Raw genomic sequence first — 18,241 nt, forward strand, 5'->3', positions numbered from 1 at the left:
TTGTTGCATGACACGTAATAAAAGTTCTAAAAATTGAATGATACATTGTTGCGAGAAACATAATAAAAGGTCTAAAAATTGAATGATACATTGTTGCGAGAAGCATAATAAAAGTTCTAAAAATGTAATGATACATTGTAGCGAGAAACATAATAAAAAGGTCTAAAAATTAAATGATACATTGTTGTGAGAAACATAATAAAAGGTCTAAAAATTAAATGATACATTGTTGTGAGAAGCATAATAAAAGTTCTAAAAATTAAATGATACATTGTTGTGAGAAGCATAATAAAAGTTCTAAAAATTAAATGATACATTGTTGTGAGAAGCATAATAAAAGTTCTAAAAATGTAATGATACATTGTAGCGAGAAACATAATAAAAGGTCTAAAAATTAAATGATACATTGTTGTGAGAAACATAATAAAAGGTCTAAAAATTAAATGATACATTGTTGTGAGAAGCATAATAAAAGTTCTAAAAATTAAATGATACATTGTTGTGAGAAGCATAATAAAAGTTCTAAAAATTAAATGATACATTGTTGTGAGAAGCATAATAAAAGTTCTAAAAATTAAATGATACATTGTTGCGAGAAACATAATAAAAGGTCTAAAAATTAAATGATACATTGTTGTGAGAAGCATAATAAAAGTTCTAAAAATGAAATGATAAATTTTTGCGAGAAACATAATAAAAGTCCTAAAAATTAAATGATACATTTTTGCGAGAAGCATAATAAAAGTTCTAAAAATTAAATGATACATTGTTGCGAGAAGCATAATAAAAGTCCTAAAAATTAAATGATACATTGTTGCATGACACATAATAAAAGTTCTAAAAATTAAATGATACATTGCGCGACACGTAATAATAGTTCTAAAAATTAAATCATACATTGTTGCGAGAAACAATAAATGTTCTAAAAATTAAATGTTACATTGTTGTGCGACACGTAATAAAAGTTCTAAAAATTAAATGATACATTATCATGTCACAATATATTGCAATGAAAAACATTTCAATGAGAAAAATACAGTTTTAGTGTCAGTACTACATTCAATTACTACATATAATGTTGAATATATTGTATAATAATGCAATATTTGTGTCCTGATAATGCCAAATGTCTTGTTACCAGTAAAAATTGTCCTACATTATTTTAAACATCAGTCTGACACAAAATATAAGCATATTTGTCTAAAATAATTCAGTATTTCCAATGCTTCCACATTGTTGTGAGAAACGTAATAAAAGTTCAAAAAATTAAATGTTACATTGTTGCGCGACATGTAATAAAAAATCTAAAAATTAAATTTTACATTATTGCGAGAAACGTAATAAAAGTTCTAAAAATTAAATGTTACATTGTTGCGAGAAACGTAATAAAAGTTCTAAAAATTATATGTTACATTGTTGCGAGAAACGTAATGAGAGTTCTAAAAAATTAAATGTTACATTGTTGCGTGACACGTAATAAAAATTCTAAAAATTTTGTTACATTGTTGCGCGACACGTAATAAAAGTTCTTAAAATTAAATGTTACATTGTTGCGTGACACGTAATAAAAGTTCTAAAAATTAAATGTAACATTGTTGCGAGACACATAATAAAAGTTCTAAAAATTAAATGTAACATTGTTGTGTGACACGTAATAAAAGTTCTAAAAATTAAATGTAACATTGTTGCGAGACACATAATAAAAGTTCTAAAAATTAAATGTTACATTGTTGCATGACACAATAAAAGTTCTAAAAATTAAATGATACATTGTTGCGAGAAACATAATAAAAGTTCTAAAAATGAAATGATACATTGTTGCGAGAAACATAATAAAAGTTCTAAAAATTAAATGATACATTGTTGCATGACACGTAATAAAAGTTCTAAAACTTAAATGATACATTATCATGTCACAATATATTGCAATGAAAAACATTTCAATGAGAAAAATACAGTTTTAGTGTCAGTACTACATTAAATTACTACATATAATGTTGAATATAATGTATAGTAATGCAATATTTGTGTCCTGATAATGCCAAATGTCTTGTTACCAGTAAAAATTGGTAACAAGTCTCAGTCTGATACACAATATAAGCATTTTCGTCTAAAATAATTCAGGATTTCCAGCTTCACAATCATGAATATTTTGGTGTGCTATGATCAATTTTATGCATTTTATGCAAACTTTTGAACCGTAGCGTATGTTAAAAAGCGCCTGGGGTGTGATAGTGTTAGACTCTCATGAGAGGAAGTCTCATGCTCTTTAATCTGCAGTTCATCAGCTCTTACCTCGTCCCATTCGGAGGCGAACGAGGGCATCTGCTCCATTTCCTTCCTCTCATCAGCGCAGTCGGACAGGGATTCGTCCTCACAATGAGGGGAAGCCAGCAGGTCGGAGTCGGATTTAGAAAGGCTGCACGCCAGCTTCAGATGCCCAGGTGGTTTCCTCAAAGCTTGGGGCGACCCGTTGCTCTGGGTCTGGTCTGGACGGGCCGCTTGGGCATGGGCATGATGGGCATGATGGGCATCTGGTCCGGGATTGGACATTCCTGTGTCAGGACAGCAAAGCAAGGGTCAGTCTGGGGTCTGGACACAAATCCTCTTCACCTAATCAGCCTATTAGTCCGGGTGTTATTCAGCGTAAGCCTGTATTATCCATGGAGTTAAACTAAAGTTAAGAGCCTCCCTGATCTACAGCAGAACTAACCCCGGTAAGAACTCGTGCTACTTGTGTTTTTGGTCTACATTGTCATAGGGTTCCACCCACAGTTTGTGTTCCTTTGCCCTCCCCTTGCCAAGGAACTCCATGGGTTTTGCGAAAGACTCTTTCCTTCCCTCGCTCCCTCCCTCCTTTCCTCCTTCCCTCCTTCCCTCCTTCCCTGTCGGTCTGCTTTACTCACCACAGTCACTAAAGACGCCTCGGGTCTCAGCCGAAGCTTGAGCCTGAAACAACTGATCACAAATCATTCAACACAATACACTAACATGTGCATTATAGAGCTCGAAACATCAGCGAATTAAACAACAATGAGGCTGGAGTTGTTTAGAAACAATTAATTAAATTGATTTAGTGATATAACAATTAATCAAAAGGATTAATCACATACAAAATAAAAAATTGTGTTTACATAATATATGTGTGTGTACTGTGTATCATTATTATGTATATGTAAATTATTATAATTAGTATATATACAGTATATACATGCAAATATATGTCTTAAATATATACGTGTGTGTGTGTGTGTGTGTGTGTGTGTGTGTGTGTGTGTGTGTGTGTGTGGACAGGTAATCAAACAAACAAACAAACAAACAAAAAGTCCCCACAAAGATGGCAATATCCGAAATCCTCATCCTTGTGGGGACATTTTTTGGTCCCCATGAGGAAAACATCTTATAAATCAGACTAAGTGATGTTTTTTGAAAATGTATAAATGCAGAATATCTCCTGTGATGGGCAGGGGCAGTGTGTGTGTGTGTGTGTGTGTGTGTGTGTGTGTGTGTGTGTGTGTGTGTGTGTGATGGGTAGGTTTAGGGGCAGGGGCAGTGTGTGTGTGTGTGTGTGTGTGTGTGTGTGTGTGATGGGTAGGTTTAGGGGCAGGGGCAGTGTGTGTGTGTGTGTGTGTGTGTGTGTGTGTGTGTGTGATGGGTAGGTTTATGGGCAGGGGCAGTGTGTGTGTGTGTGTGTGTGTGTGTGTGTGTGTGTGTGTGTGATGGGTAGGTTTAGGGGCAGGGGCAGTGTGTGTGTGTGTGTGTGTGTGTGTGTGTGTGTGTGTGTGTGTGTGTGTGTGTGTGTGTGTGTGTGTGTGTGTGTGTGTGTGTGTGTGTGTGTGTGTGTGTGATGGGTAGGTTTATGGGCAGGGGCAGTGTGTGTGTGTGTGTGTGTGTGTGTGTGTGATGGGTAGGTTGAGGGGCAGGGGCAGTGTGTGTGTGTGTGTGTGTGTGTGTGTGTGTGTGCGTGTGTGTGTGTGTGTGTGTGTGTGTGTGTGTGTGTGTGTGTGTGTGTGTGTGTGATGGGTAGGTTTAGGGGCAGGGGCAGTGTGTGTGTGTGTGTGTGTGTGTGTGTGTGTGTGTGTGTGTGTGTGTGTGTGTGTGTGTGATGGGTAGGTTTAGGGGCAGGGGCAGTGTGTGTGTGTGTGTGTGTGTGTGATGGGTAGGTTTATGGGCAGGGCCAGTGTGTGTGTGTGTGTGTGTGTGTGTGTGTGTGTGTGTGTGTGTGTGTGTGTGTGTGTGTGTGTGTGTGTGTGTGTGTGTGTGTGTGTGTGTGTGTGTGTGTGTGTGTGTGTGTGTGTGTGTGTGTGTGTGTGATGAGTAGGTTTAGGGGCAGTGTAAGGGGATAGAATATACGTATGTACGGTATAAAAACCATTACGCCTATGGAAAGTCCCCAACGTAAATTAATTTATTCAAATTGAACAAATCGATAAACTTCACTCTAAAAAATGCTGAGTTAAAAGTAACCCAAGTTGGGTTGAAAATGGACTAACCAAGCAATTGGGTTGTTTTGACCCAGCGGTTGGGTTAAATGTTTGCTTAAAACAACCCAATTGCTGTGTTAGTCCATTTTCAACCCAACTTGGGTTATTTTTAACCCAGCATTTTTTAGAGTGAAGTATCAATACATTTTCACTTCCTCATAGCTCAATCCCACCAGGAATTCACAACATTTAAAAATTTTATTTATTTTTTAGATCAAAATGACTGAATTTGTGGTGGTAATTTCCAGAATTTTTTATGATTAAGATACCACATTTACCATATGTATTATGTTAGATGCACAATAGTCACACATTACTATAGAACAAACAAAATACATAAATCAACTAAATCACGATGCAAAATAGAAGTTTGTGTTGATGTAATATATGTGTATGTGCTGTGTATAATTATTATGTATATATAATACACACATGATATTTAAGAAAGATTTGCATGTATATATATATTTATATAATTTAATATATTTATAAAATATTTTATATAAGTTTTTTTTTTAAATATACATGCATGTGTGTGTAATTATATATACATAATAATTATACACAGTACACACACATATATTATATAAACACAAACTTTTATTTTGTATGCGGTTAATCGATTTGACAGCACTAAATAAATATATAATAAATATTTTTTTTATATTAGCTCAATTTTGAACAATATATTTAAATGTATTTTTGGGTCTTTATGGTTTAAGGTCTTTACTCTTTACTAGATAATTTAATTTAATAATAAATAAAAAAGTAATTCAATAATAAAATAAATTTTAAATGTAATTAAATTACGAAAATATTATTTAAACTTTTATTACATTTTATTAGATTATTAAACCCAGTTTAGAACACGTTGACATTTTTCTAAAAATCTTTACTCAATAATTAAATTTAATAATAAAAAATAAAAATGTAATCGTGTAATTTAAAATAAAATTTTAGGGGTGTAACAATACTCCTCCATGGACTGCCACCTTAACGTGGTGGAGGGGTTTGAGTACCCGAATGACCCTAGGAGCTATGTTGTCCGGGGCTATATGCCCCTGGTAGGGTCTCCCAAGGCAAACAGGTCCTAGGTGACGGGTCAGACTAAGAGCAGTTCAAAAACCCTTTATGATGACAAAAAGACGGAGGACCGTGACGTCGCCCGGTATGGCGCAGCCGGGGCCCCACCCTGGAGCCAGGCCTGGGGTTGGGGCTCGTATGCGAGCGCCTGGTGGCTGGGCCTTCCCCCACGGGGTCCGGCCGGGCTCAGCCCGAAGGAGCGACGTGGGGACACCTTCCCGTGGGCCCACCACTCACGGGAGGGACCGTAAGGGGCCGGTGCAAAGCGAATCGGGCAGCAGTCGAAGGCGGGGGCCTAGACGACCCGATCCCTGGACACGGAAACTGGCTCTTGGGACATGGAATGTCACCTCGCTGGCGGGGAAAGAGCCTGAGCTTGTGCGTGAGGTTGAGAGGTTCCGACTAGAGATAGTCGGAATCACCTCCACGCATGGCTTGGGCTCTGGAACCACACTCCTCGAGAGGGGATGGACTCTTTACCACTCTGGAGTTGCCCATGGTGAGAGGCGGCGGGCTGGTGTGGGTTTGCTTATAGCCCCCCAGCTCTGCTGCCATGTGTTGGAGTTTACCCCGGTGAACGAGAGGGTCGTTTCCCTGCGGCTTCGGCTCGGGGATAGGTCTCTCACTGTTGTGTGTGCCTACGGGCCGAACGGCAGTGCAGAGTACCCGACCTTCTTGGGGTCTCTGGGAGGGGTGCTGGAGAGTGCTCCGACTGGGGACTCCGTCGTTCTACTGGGGGACTTCAACGCCCACGTGGGCAATGACAGTGAAACCTGGAGGGGCGTGATTGGGAGGAACGGCCCCCCTGATCTGAACCCGAGTGGTGTTCAGTTATTGGACTTCTGTGCTAGTTACAGTTTGTCCATAACGAACACCATGTTCAAGCATAAGGGTGTCCATCAGTGCACATGGCACCAGGACACCCTAGGTCGTAGGTCAATGATCGACTTTGTGGTCGTTTCATCTGATCTGCGGCCGTATGTCTTGGACACTCGGGTGAAGAGAGGGGCGGAGCTGTCAACTGATCACCACCTGGTGGTGAGTTGGATCCGATGGCGGGGGAGGAAGCTGGATAGACTCGGTAGACCCAAACGTACTGTGAGGGTCTGCTGGGAACGTTTGGCCGAGTCTCCTGTCAGAGAGATCTTCAACTCCTGCCTCCGGCAGAGCTTCGACCGGATCCCGAGGGAGGCTGGAGATATTGAGTCCGAGTGGACCATGTTCTCCACCTCCATTGTCAAAGCGGCTGCTCGGAGCTGTGGACGCAAGGTCTCCGGTGCCTGTCGAGGCGGCAATCCCCGAACCCGGTGGTGGACACCGGAAGTAAGGGATGCCGTCAAGCTGAAGAAGGAGTCCTATCGGGCCTGGCTGGCTTGTGGGACTCCTGAGGCAGCTGACAGGTACCAACAGGCTAAACGGACTGCAGCCCGGGTGGTCGTGGAGGCAAAAACTCGGGCCTGGGAGGAGTTCGGTGAGGCCATGGAAAAAGACTATCGGCTGGCCTCGAAGAGATTCTGGCAAACCGTCCGGCGCCTCAGGAGGGGGAAGCAGTGCCCTACCAACGCTGTTTACAGTGGCGATGGGCGGCTGTTGACCTCGACTGGGGATGTTGTCGGACGGTGGAAGGAATACTTCGAGGATCTCCTCAATCCCGCCGTCACGTCTTCCATTGAGGAAGCAGAGGCTGGGGGCTCAGAGGAGGACTCGTCCATCACCCGGGCTGAAGTCACCGAGGTGGTCAAGAAACTCCTCGGTGGCAAGGCACCGGGGGTGGATGAGATCCGCCCTGAGTACCTCAAGTCTCTGGATGTTGTGGGGCTGTCTTGGCTGACACGCCTCTGCAGCATCGCGTGGCGGTCGGGGACAGTGCCTCTGGGATGGCAGACCGGGGTGGTGGTCCCTCTTTTTAAGAAGGGGGACCGGAGGGTGTGTTCCAACTATAGGGGGATCACACTTCTCAGCCTCCCCGGGAAAGTCTATGCCAGGGTACTGGAGAGGAGAATCCGGCCGATAGTGGAACCTCGGATTCAGGAGGAACAGTGTGGTTTTCGTCCTGGTCGCGGAACACTGGACCAGCTCTATACCCTCTACAGGGTGCTGGAGGGTTCATGGGAGTTTGCCCAACCAGTCCACATTTGTTTTGTGGATTTGGAGAAGGCATTCGACTGTGTCCCTCGCGGCGTCCTGTGGAGGGTGCTGGGGGAATATGGGGTCCGGGGTCCTTTACTGAGGGCTGTCCGGTCCCTGTATGACCGAAGCAGGAGTTTGGTCCGCATTGCCGGCAGTAAGTCAGACTTGTTCCCGGTGCATGTTGGACTCCGGCAGGGCTGCCCTTTGTCGCCGGTTCTGTTCATAATTTTTATGGACAGAATTTCTAGGCGCAGCCAAGGGCCGGAGGGTGTCAGGTTTGGGGACCACACGGTTTCGTCTCTGCTCTTTGCGGATGACGTTGTCGTGTTGGCCCCTTCTAACCAGGACCTTCAGCATGCATTGGGACGGTTTGCAGCCGAGTGTGAAGCGGCTGGGATGGGGATCAGCACCTCCAAATCCGAGGCCATGGTCCTCAGTCGGAAAAGGGTGGCTTGCCCACTCCAGGTTGGTGGAGAGTTCCTGCCCCAAGTGGAGGAGTTTAAGTATCTAGGGGTCTTGTTCACGAGTGAGGGGAGGATGGAACGGGAGATTGACAGACGGATCGGTGCAGCTTCTGCAGTAATGCGGTCGATGTACCGGTCTGTCGTGGTGAAGAAAGAGCTAAGCCGTAAGGCGAAGCTCTCGATTTACCGGTCAATCTACGTTCCTACTCTCACCTATGGTCATGAGCTTTGGGTCATGACCGAAAGGACAAGGTCCCGGATACAGGCGGCCGAAATGAGCTTTCTCCGCAGGGTGGCTGGGCGCTCCCTTAGAGATAGGGTGAGAAGCTCAGTCACTCGGGAGGAACTCGGAGTAGAGCCGCTGCTCCTCCACATCGAGAGGGGTCAGCTGAGGTGGCTCGGGCATCTGTTCCGGATGCCTCCTGAACGCCTTCCCGGGAAGGTGTTTCGGGCATGTCCAACCGGGAGGAGGCCCCGGGGAAGACCAAGGACACGCTGGAGGGACTATGTCTCCCGGCTGGCCTTGGAACGCCTCTGTGTCCCCCCGGAAGAGCTAGAGGAAGTGTCTAGGGAGAGGGAAGTCTGGGCATCTCTGCTTAGACTGCTGCCCCCGCGACCCGGCCCCGGATAAGCGGAAGAAGATGGATGGATGGATGGGTGTAACAATATATCATGTCACAATATCGCAATACAAAAATGCATATGGTGGATAGTGACAATCTGTATTGTGTATAATTCACCCAAAATTAAAATGAATCTAAATTAAACTACTATATAATATTATGTATAATAATGCAATATTTGTGTGTCCTGATAATGCCAAATGTCCTACATTATATCTAAATATATCTAGTCTGAGACACAGTGCAAGCATATCCGTTTAAAATAATTCTGTATTTTCAGCTTCAGCATCATTAATATTTTTATTCTGGTGTAATTTGGTTTCCAGCACCAAGTCCAAGCCATTCATTTCCACCGCCAATGCAATAACAAATTTGGTAAATGATTTGTTTCTTTTACCAAATGTCTTGGAGTATCGCGATAATATCGTATCGTGATATGAGGGTATCATTACACCTCATTATTTAAAGCTGCACTATGTAAGTTTCCCGTCCGCTAGAGGTCGCCTGTTCAAAACAAAGGCGTAGTTTGATGAAGTCACGTTTGAGCGCATGATCTTGGGGAACGCGGATATGATGTCATCGACAGGCCACGCCCTCACACGTCCCGGTTCCTCGGGTAAAAGAGCATCTCACCATTTACTAATAGTCGGAAACATTTGGGATATTGTAAGACAAAATATATAACACTGGCCTAGAGGTGTTTGGATATTTTACTGCAAAAATCTTACATAGTGCAGCTTTAAATTCAAATACAAAAAGGTATTCCAATATTGCATGCTTTTGTACAATCTTAAAAACCGAACGATCCATCTCTAAAGTGAAACCCTGTTCAATTGAGTATATAGGCACAAAATATTTGCCAACACACACCTTTCCCTCTCTTCTTTGTCTGCTGTTGTGGTCAGTTCTTCATCTCACACTAGCTGACAGGGCCATGGCTTCTAGATCCAAGGCCTGGCCTTATTATTGCTGACAGGCCGGATAATCAGGTCACTGAGACTCTCAGGCTGGAGCGCTGGCTTTCTTTTTACATCATGCAAGTAGTGTTCATTCTCTGAGACACGTTTAGCTAATAACCGCAGTTATGTCGCTAGGAAATTCAATGCACATTATACAGAATAAAGTTATTTCCATGAGACTCTTACAGGAGGATTCCTTAAATAATGACATACAACAATAAATTAAAGGCACAGTATGTAATTTCTCGCCGCTTATTCAAAACAAAGGCGTGTCTTGACTCTTGAGTGGGCGGAGCTTATATTCTGAGCGCTTCCGCTTCTTCCGTGTGTGTGTGTGTGTGTGTGTAACGCAGCGCTGTTTGATCATATCACACAAAGTGATGTTCTAATGCTATACTCTGTGCTTTGGCTCGGCGCTACTATGAGACACTTGTTCACACTGATGAAAAGTCAAAAAGTCAACAATTATAAAAGTCATAATTATAAGATAAAATGTTGAAAATATGATTTTAAAAGTCCTTATTATTACATAAAAAGTCAAAAATATGGTTTTAAAAGTCCTTATTATTACATAAAAAGTCAAAAATATGATTTTAAAAGTCATAACAGTGAGATAAAAAGTCAAAAATACGACACGCTGTCATAATTATAAAATGAAATTTTGAAAATATAATTTTAAAAGTCCTCATTATTAGATAAAATGTTGAAAGTATGATTTTAAAAGTCCTCACTATTAGATAAATTGTTGAATATATGATTTTAAAAGTCATCATTATTAGATAAAAAGTAAAAAATATGATTTTAAAAGTCATCATTATTAGATAAAAAGTAAAAAATATGATTTTAAAAGTCATCATTATTAGATAAAAAGTAAAAAATATGATTTTAAAAGTCCTCACTATTAGATAAAATGTTGAAAATATGATTTTAAAAGTCCTCACTATTAGATAAAATGTTGAAAATATGATTTTAAAAGTCATAACAGTGAGATAAAAAGTCAAAAATACGACATGCTAAGTCATAATTATAAAATAAATTGTTGAAAATGTGATTTTAAAAGTCCTCATTATTAGATAAAATGTTGAAAATATGATTTTAAAAGTTCTCATTATTAGATGAAATTTTAAAAAATATATGATTTTAAAAGTCCTTATTATTAGATAAAAAGTCAAAAATATGATTTTAAAAGTCATAACAGTGAGATAAAAAGTGGAAAATACGACATGCTAAGTCATAATTATAAAATAAAATGTTGAAAATATGATTTTAAAAGTCCTCACTATTAGATAAAATGTTGAAAATATGATTTTAAAAGTCCTTATTATTACATAAAAAGTCAAAAATATGGTTTTAAAAGTCCTTATTATTACATAAAAAGTCAAAAATATGATTTTAAAAGTCATAACAGTGAGATAAAAAGTCAAAAATACGACGTTAAGTCATAATTATAAAATAAAATGTTGAAAATATGATTTTAAAAGTCCTCATTATTAGATAAAATGTTGAAAATATGATTTTAAAAGTCCTCACTATTAGATAAATTGTTGAAAATATGATTTTAAAAGTCATCATTATTAGATAAAAAGTAAAAAATATGTTTTTAAAAGTCATCATTATTAGATAAAAAGTAAAAAATATGATTTTAAAAGTCATAACATTGAGATAAAAAGTCGAAAATACGACATGTTAAGTCATAATTATAAAATAAAATGTTGAAAATATGATTTTAAAAGTCCTCACTATTAGATAAAATGTTGAAAATATGATTTTAAAAGTCATAACAGTCAGATAAAAAGTCAAAAATACGACATGCTAAGTCATAATTATAAAATAAACATTTGAAAATATGATTTTAAAAGTCCTCACTATTAGATAAAATGTTGAAAATATGATTTTAAAAGTCATAACAGTCAGATAAAAAGTCAAAAATACGACATGTTAAGTCATAATTATAAAATAAAATGTTGAAAATATGATTTTAAAAGTCCTCACTATTAGATAAAATGTTGAAAATATGATTTTAAAAGTCATAACAGTCAGATAAAAAGTCAAAAATACGACATGCTAAGTCATAATTATAAGATAAAATGTTGAAAATATGATTTTAAAAGTCCTCACTATTAGATACAATGTTGGAAATATGATTTTAAAAGTCCTCATTATTAGATAAAATGTTGAAAATGTGATTTTAAAAGTCCTCACTATTAGATAAAATGTTGAAAATATGATTTTAAAAGTCCTTATTATTACATAAAAAGTCAAAAACATGATTTTAAAAGTCCTTATTATTACATAAAAAGTCAAAAATATGATTTTAAAAGTCATAACAGTGAGATAAAAAGTCGAAAATACGACATGTTAAGTCATAATTATAAAATGAAATTTTGAAAATATAATTTTAAAAGTCCTCATTATTAGATAAAATGTTGAAAATATGATTTTAAAAGTCCTCACTATTAGATAAATTGTTGAATATATGATTTTAAAAGTCCTCACTATTAGATAAATTGTTGAATATATGATTTTAAAAGTCATCATTATTAGATAAAAAGTAAAAAATATGATTTTAAAAGTCATCATTATTAGATAAAAAGTAAAAAAATATGATTTTAAAAGTCATAACATTGAGATAAAAAGTCGAAAATACGACATGCTAAGTCATAATTATAAAATAAATATTTGAAAATATGATTTTAAAAGTCCTCACTATTAGATAAAATGTTGAAAATATGATTTTAAAAGTCCTCACTATTAGATAAAATGTTGGAAATATGATTTTAAAAGTCCTCATTATTACATAAAATGTTGAAAATATGATTTTAAAAGTCCTCACTATTAGATAAAATGTTGAAAATATGATTTTAAAAGTCCTCATTATTAGATGAAATGTAAAAAAATATATGATTTTAAAAGTCCTTATTATTAGATAAAAAGTCAAAAATATGATTTTAAAAGTCATAACAGTGAGATAAAAAGTGGAAAATACGACATGCTAAGTCATAATTATAAAATAAAATGTTGAAAATATGATTTTAAAAGTCCTTATTATTACATAAAAAGTCAAAAACATGATTTTAAAAGTCCTTATTATTACATAAAAAGTCAAAAATATGATTTTAAAAGTCATAACAGTGAGATAAAAAGTCGAAAATACGACATGTTAAGTCATAATTATAAAATAAAATTTTGAAAATATAATTTTAAAAGTACTCACTATTAGATAAAATGTTGAAAATATGATTTTAAAAGTCCTCACTATTAGATAAAATGTTGAAAATATGATTTTAAAAGTCATAACAGTGAGATAAAAAGTCAAAAATACGACATGCTAAGTCATAATTATAAAATAAAATGTTGAAAATATGATTTTAAAAGTCCTCACTATTAGATAAAATGTTGAAAATATGATTTTAAAAGTCCTCACTATTAGATAAAATGTTGAAAATATGATTTTAAAAGTCATAACAGTGAGATAAAATGTTGAAAATATGGTTTTAAAAGTCCTCATTATTAGATGAAATTTAAAAAAATATATGATTTTAAAAGTCCTCATTATTAGATAAAATGTTGAAAATATGATTTTAAAAGTCCTCATTATTAGATGAAATTTAAAAAATATATGATTTTAAAAGTCCTTATTATTAGATAAAAAGTCAAAAATATGATTTTAAAAGTCATAACAGTGAGATAAAAAGTGGAAAATACGACATGCTAAGTCATAATTATAAAATAAAATGTTGAAAATATGATTTTAAAAGTCCTCATTATTAGATAAAATGTTGAAAATATGATTTTAAAAGTCCTTATTATTACATAAAAAGTCAAAAATATGATTTTAAAAGTCCTTATTATTACATAAAAAGTCAGAAATATGATTTTAAAAGTCATAACAGTGAGATAAAAAGTCGAAAATACGACATGTTAAGTCATAATTATAAAATAAAATGTTGAAAATATGATTTTAAAAGTCCTTATTATTACATAAAAAGTCAAAAACATGATTTTAAAAGTCCTTATTATTACATAAAAAGTCAAAAATATGATTTTAAAAGTCATAACAGTGAGATAAAAAGTCGAAAATACGACATGTTAAGTCATAATTATAAAATAAAATTTTGAAAATATAATTTTAAAAGTACTCACTATTAGATAAAATGTTGAAAATATGATTTTAAAAGTCCTCACTATTAGATAAAATGTTGAAAATATGATTTTAAAAGTCCTCACTATTAGATAAAATGTTGAAAATATGATTTTAAAAGTCATAACAGTGAGATAAAATGTTGAAAATATGATTTTAAAAGTCCTCATTATTAGATGAAATTTAAAAAAATATATGATTTTAAAAGTCCTCATTATTAGATAAAATGTTGAAAATGTGATTTTAAAAGTCCTCATTATTAGATAAAATGTTGAAAATATGATTTTAAAAGTCCTCATTATTAGATGAAATTTAAAAAATATATGATTTTAAAAGTCCTTATTATTAGATAAAAAGTCAAAAATATGATTTTAAAAGTCATAACAGTGAGATAAAAAGTGGAAAATACGACATGCTAAGTCATAATTATAAAATAAAATGTTGAAAATATGATTTTAAAAGTCCTCATTATTAGATAAAATGTTGAAAATATGATTTTAAAAGTCCTTATTATTACATAAAAAGTCAAAAATATGATTTTAAAAGTCCTTATTATTACATAAAAAGTCAAAAATATGATTTTAAAAGTCATAACAGTGAGATAAAAAGTCAAAAATACGACATGTTAAGTCATAATTATAAAATAAAATGTTGAAAATATTATTTTAAAAGCCCTCACTATTAGATAAAATGTTGAAAATATGATTTTAAAGTCCTCATTATTAGATAAAATGTTGAAAATATGATTTTAAAAGTCCTCACTATTAGATAAATTGTTGAAAATATGATTTTAAAAGTCCTCACTATTAGATAAAATGTCAAAAATATGATTTTAAAAGTCATAAAAGTGAGATAAAAAGTCAAAAATATGATTTTAAAAGTCATAACAGTGAGATAAAAAGTCAAAAATACGACATGCTAAGTCATAATTATAAAATAAAATGTTGAAAATATGATTTTAAAAGTCCTCACTATTAGATAAAATGTTGAAAATATGATTTTAAAAGTCCTCATTATTAGATAAAATGTTGAAAATATGATTTTAAAAGTCCTCACTATTAGATAAAATGTTGAAAATATGATTTTAAAAGTCCTCATTATTAGATGAAATTTAAAAATATATATTATTTTAAAAGTCCTTATTATTAGATAAAAAGTCGAAAATATTATTTTAAAAGTCATCATTATTAGATAAAATGTTGAAAATATGATTTTAAAAGTTCTTATTATTAGATAAAAAGTCAAAAATATGATTTTAAAAGTCCTCACTATATGATAAAATGTTGAAAATATGATTTTAAAAGTCCTTATTATTAGATAAAAAGTCAAAAATGCTAAGTCATAATTATAAGATAAAATGTTAAAAATATGATTTAAAAGTCCTCATTATTAGATATAAAGTCAGAAATATGACATGCTAAGTCATTGTGATGTTCTATTCATGTATTCATGTTAAATTGTTTGTATGTGCTTGTAGAGCCTCGACAGGTTTTGTCCCCAAAAGTTACGCAGTCACAACGCAGTGATACACATCTGAACTATAAAACACACTCGCAACACATACATGTGCAGAACACACACGCTTAAAGACAAGCAAAACAACAAGACCAATTAAAGATGGTCAGAGTTATTTTCAAGCACACACGTAACAAAACATTTGAAGTAAAAAAAAGTCATTTATGCAGTATTAAAAACAATTATATATGTTAAATAGTTTTATTCATATCATATTTATGTTGTTTTATTTTTGTAATGTGTTTTTGTTAAGTCGCGTTATAATATTGTTTTGAACGGCTTGTGGTTACTATTTAGTGTTTTCATTGTTTGATTAGTTTGTTTTGTTTTAGTGGGTGCGGTGAATTGTATTAAAAACAGACCAAAAATCATAATAATCAAACTAAATCATAATAATTATTAATGTTAATAATAATATAGGGAGCCCACATCAACAACGACAACAACAAACATTCAAAAATATATTGTCCCCGTTTTTAATTAATAAATAATAACAAATTAGATATTTTTGACCACTCAAATAGGAAATGTCCCCAAATCTGGTCACCTTAACTCGCGGTAAACCAACAACAGCAGATTTACACAACAAGACTAAAATAAAAAATAAATATGACAAAAATAAAAATAAATAAAAAAGAGGGAGTTTTCTTTGAAAATTTACATTTATGAATGTAAAATTTAGCACATTAAAGCAGTAAATTAATACTAAATTTACAGTGAGAAGGGTCTAAATTCAAAGAATAACCAAAAATCAACATTTTTGGGGCTATATTCAAAAGTTTGGATATAAATATTTTTTAACAAAATTTGAAAAATCAATCCAGAAGACTTTAGAGTAAGTACAGTCCCAAAATAAGTGATTAATCGTCTCTTCATATTGAAGGCAAAAAGAGCAATTGGGGTGTTTCCATGGTTACTGCACAATAACACCGGAGGGTATGACATCACTGATAGGCGACGCACACACACGGGCCGTTTAACGCTTATTTATCTGGATTTAAACATTCTTGGAAACATTTGCGACGATGTAAATACACGAGTTAACAAAATATAACACTGTTTACGTGTTTTTTTTTGGATATTTAAATCCCAAAATCGTACACGTTGTGCCTTTAAATAGATAATAATTTAAAATCGCTGTATATATTGTACTAAACACGGTACTACTACAGTACCAGACCCACGGGTTTGCATGAACGCCCCGGAATTTTTATTTAATTTTTTTACGTTTTTTTATTTATTTTTTTGTATACATGTTAAGCAGAGGTGGACAAAGTACACAACTCCATTACTCGAGTAAAAGTAAAAGTACTACTGGTCAAATATTACTCCATTACAAGTGAAAGTTCTAAAAACTGATTTTTACTTAAGTAAAAGTACAGAAGTATTTGTTTTTAAAAGTACTTAAGTATCAAAAGTAAATTTCCTTTTTTATGTCAATGCATTATTTTATTATTGTTGCATTGTTGTATAAATGCACTCTATGCAATGACATGCTAGCATACGAACACCTTAAACTCATTTTTTTACATTTGTATAGAGCGTTGTAACTTTTATACAAGTGTTGAAATTTTCAATTTCTTGTATAAAAGTTACAAAGCTCTCCACAAAGCTGCTGTCACTTTAAGGCTGAATGCACAGACCCTATACTCTGATACGCATCCGATGTTCTCCCAACTGTTTACTCTTCTCTTTCTCCCAGACGTTTACATTTTTGAACATTTTATGAGACATGCGTCAAAGTGTATGCCAACTAAACTAATCTTTAATCTTTTGAGAAAACTGAAACATACTTTTTAAGTATAGCCATGGGTGCACACACTGTGCAGAGGAACCGTCTTCTTCCGTTTCGCTATAAACTGATCAGTGTTCAAAAAATGTTGGGAAACTTCATATGACCCTACAAGAGTGATTACTGAAAGGCTGCAAAAACAACAACAACAACAACAAAACTTTCAACCCTCTGGGGTTCTTCATTTATGGGTCACACTCAGGGCCTTCGGGTCAAAAATGACCCGGAGTGCGGGATTAAGATAAAAAAAGATTTGAGTAAAATCAATGAAATATGTTTTGTTCAATAATATTTTTTCTTTTCTTTTTTGGTGTTTTGAGATAATTGTATGATTAATAATTAATATTTATGCAATAATTATGACCCATTTTTCCCATTGAATATAAAAAAAATGTATATATATATATATATATATATATATATATATATATATATATATATATATATATATATATATATATATATATATATATATACACATTTTTTTTATTAAAGCTGTATTTCATTTTAGTGTCAAGTCTAGGCCTCATGAAAGCAATTTTTTAAATGAGATCGTTGCCATCCGGTGGACACAGTGAGCATTTATCACACAATAGCAAATTTTTACCACTATAGTGGATCTAGCTTCATCGGAATGGTCTGAAACTTGGTAACTTTATTGGTACTTGGTATATGAACACCCAAAAAAATTGGGGACAGGATTTGAAAAGTCTAAGTGGTCGTAAAAAAAATTGTCACACTCAGGACCTTCGGGTCAAAAATGACCCCCATAGGAAATTAATGGGAAATTAGTTTTTTACTGCATACAATCTACAAATCAGCCAGGATGCAGAAAAAAAGGACTCAACAGTGATCTCTAAAACATCAAGAGTGCAAAACAGACAAAAACACTCACACACACACACTTATACACACAAAAACACTCACACACACACACTTATACACACAAAAAACGCGTGCCATTCCAAAAGCTAATTGTGTGTTTTTGTCTGTTTTGCACTCTTGATGTTTTAGAGATCTTCACTGTTGAGTCCTTTTTTTCTGCATCCT

At 34.5% G+C, this 18,241-nt stretch overlaps 1 protein-coding gene across 2 annotated transcripts in view; it reads right to left on the reverse strand.

The window, feature by feature from the left end:
• anks1ab (ankyrin repeat and sterile alpha motif domain containing 1Ab) overlaps positions 1-2,812 on the reverse strand; it is an 82,412-nt gene extending 79,600 nt beyond the window's left edge. Inside the window, exon 1 of one of the 2 annotated variants that reach the window (XM_079841040.1) lies at positions 2,296-2,812. In XM_079841040.1, coding sequence (XP_079697166.1) covers positions 2,296-2,553 — 258 coding nt within the window. In that variant the 5' untranslated portion in view covers positions 2,554-2,812. The remainder of the gene's footprint in view (positions 1-2,295) is intronic. The other variant, XM_079841039.1, reaches the window with a different exon arrangement.
• Between the last annotated feature and the right edge of the window lie 15,429 nt (positions 2,813-18,241).

This window comes from Gobio gobio (genome assembly GCF_949357685.1).
Source record: "Gobio gobio genome assembly, chromosome: 17".
NCBI lineage: Eukaryota > Metazoa > Chordata > Actinopteri > Cypriniformes > Gobionidae > Gobio > Gobio gobio.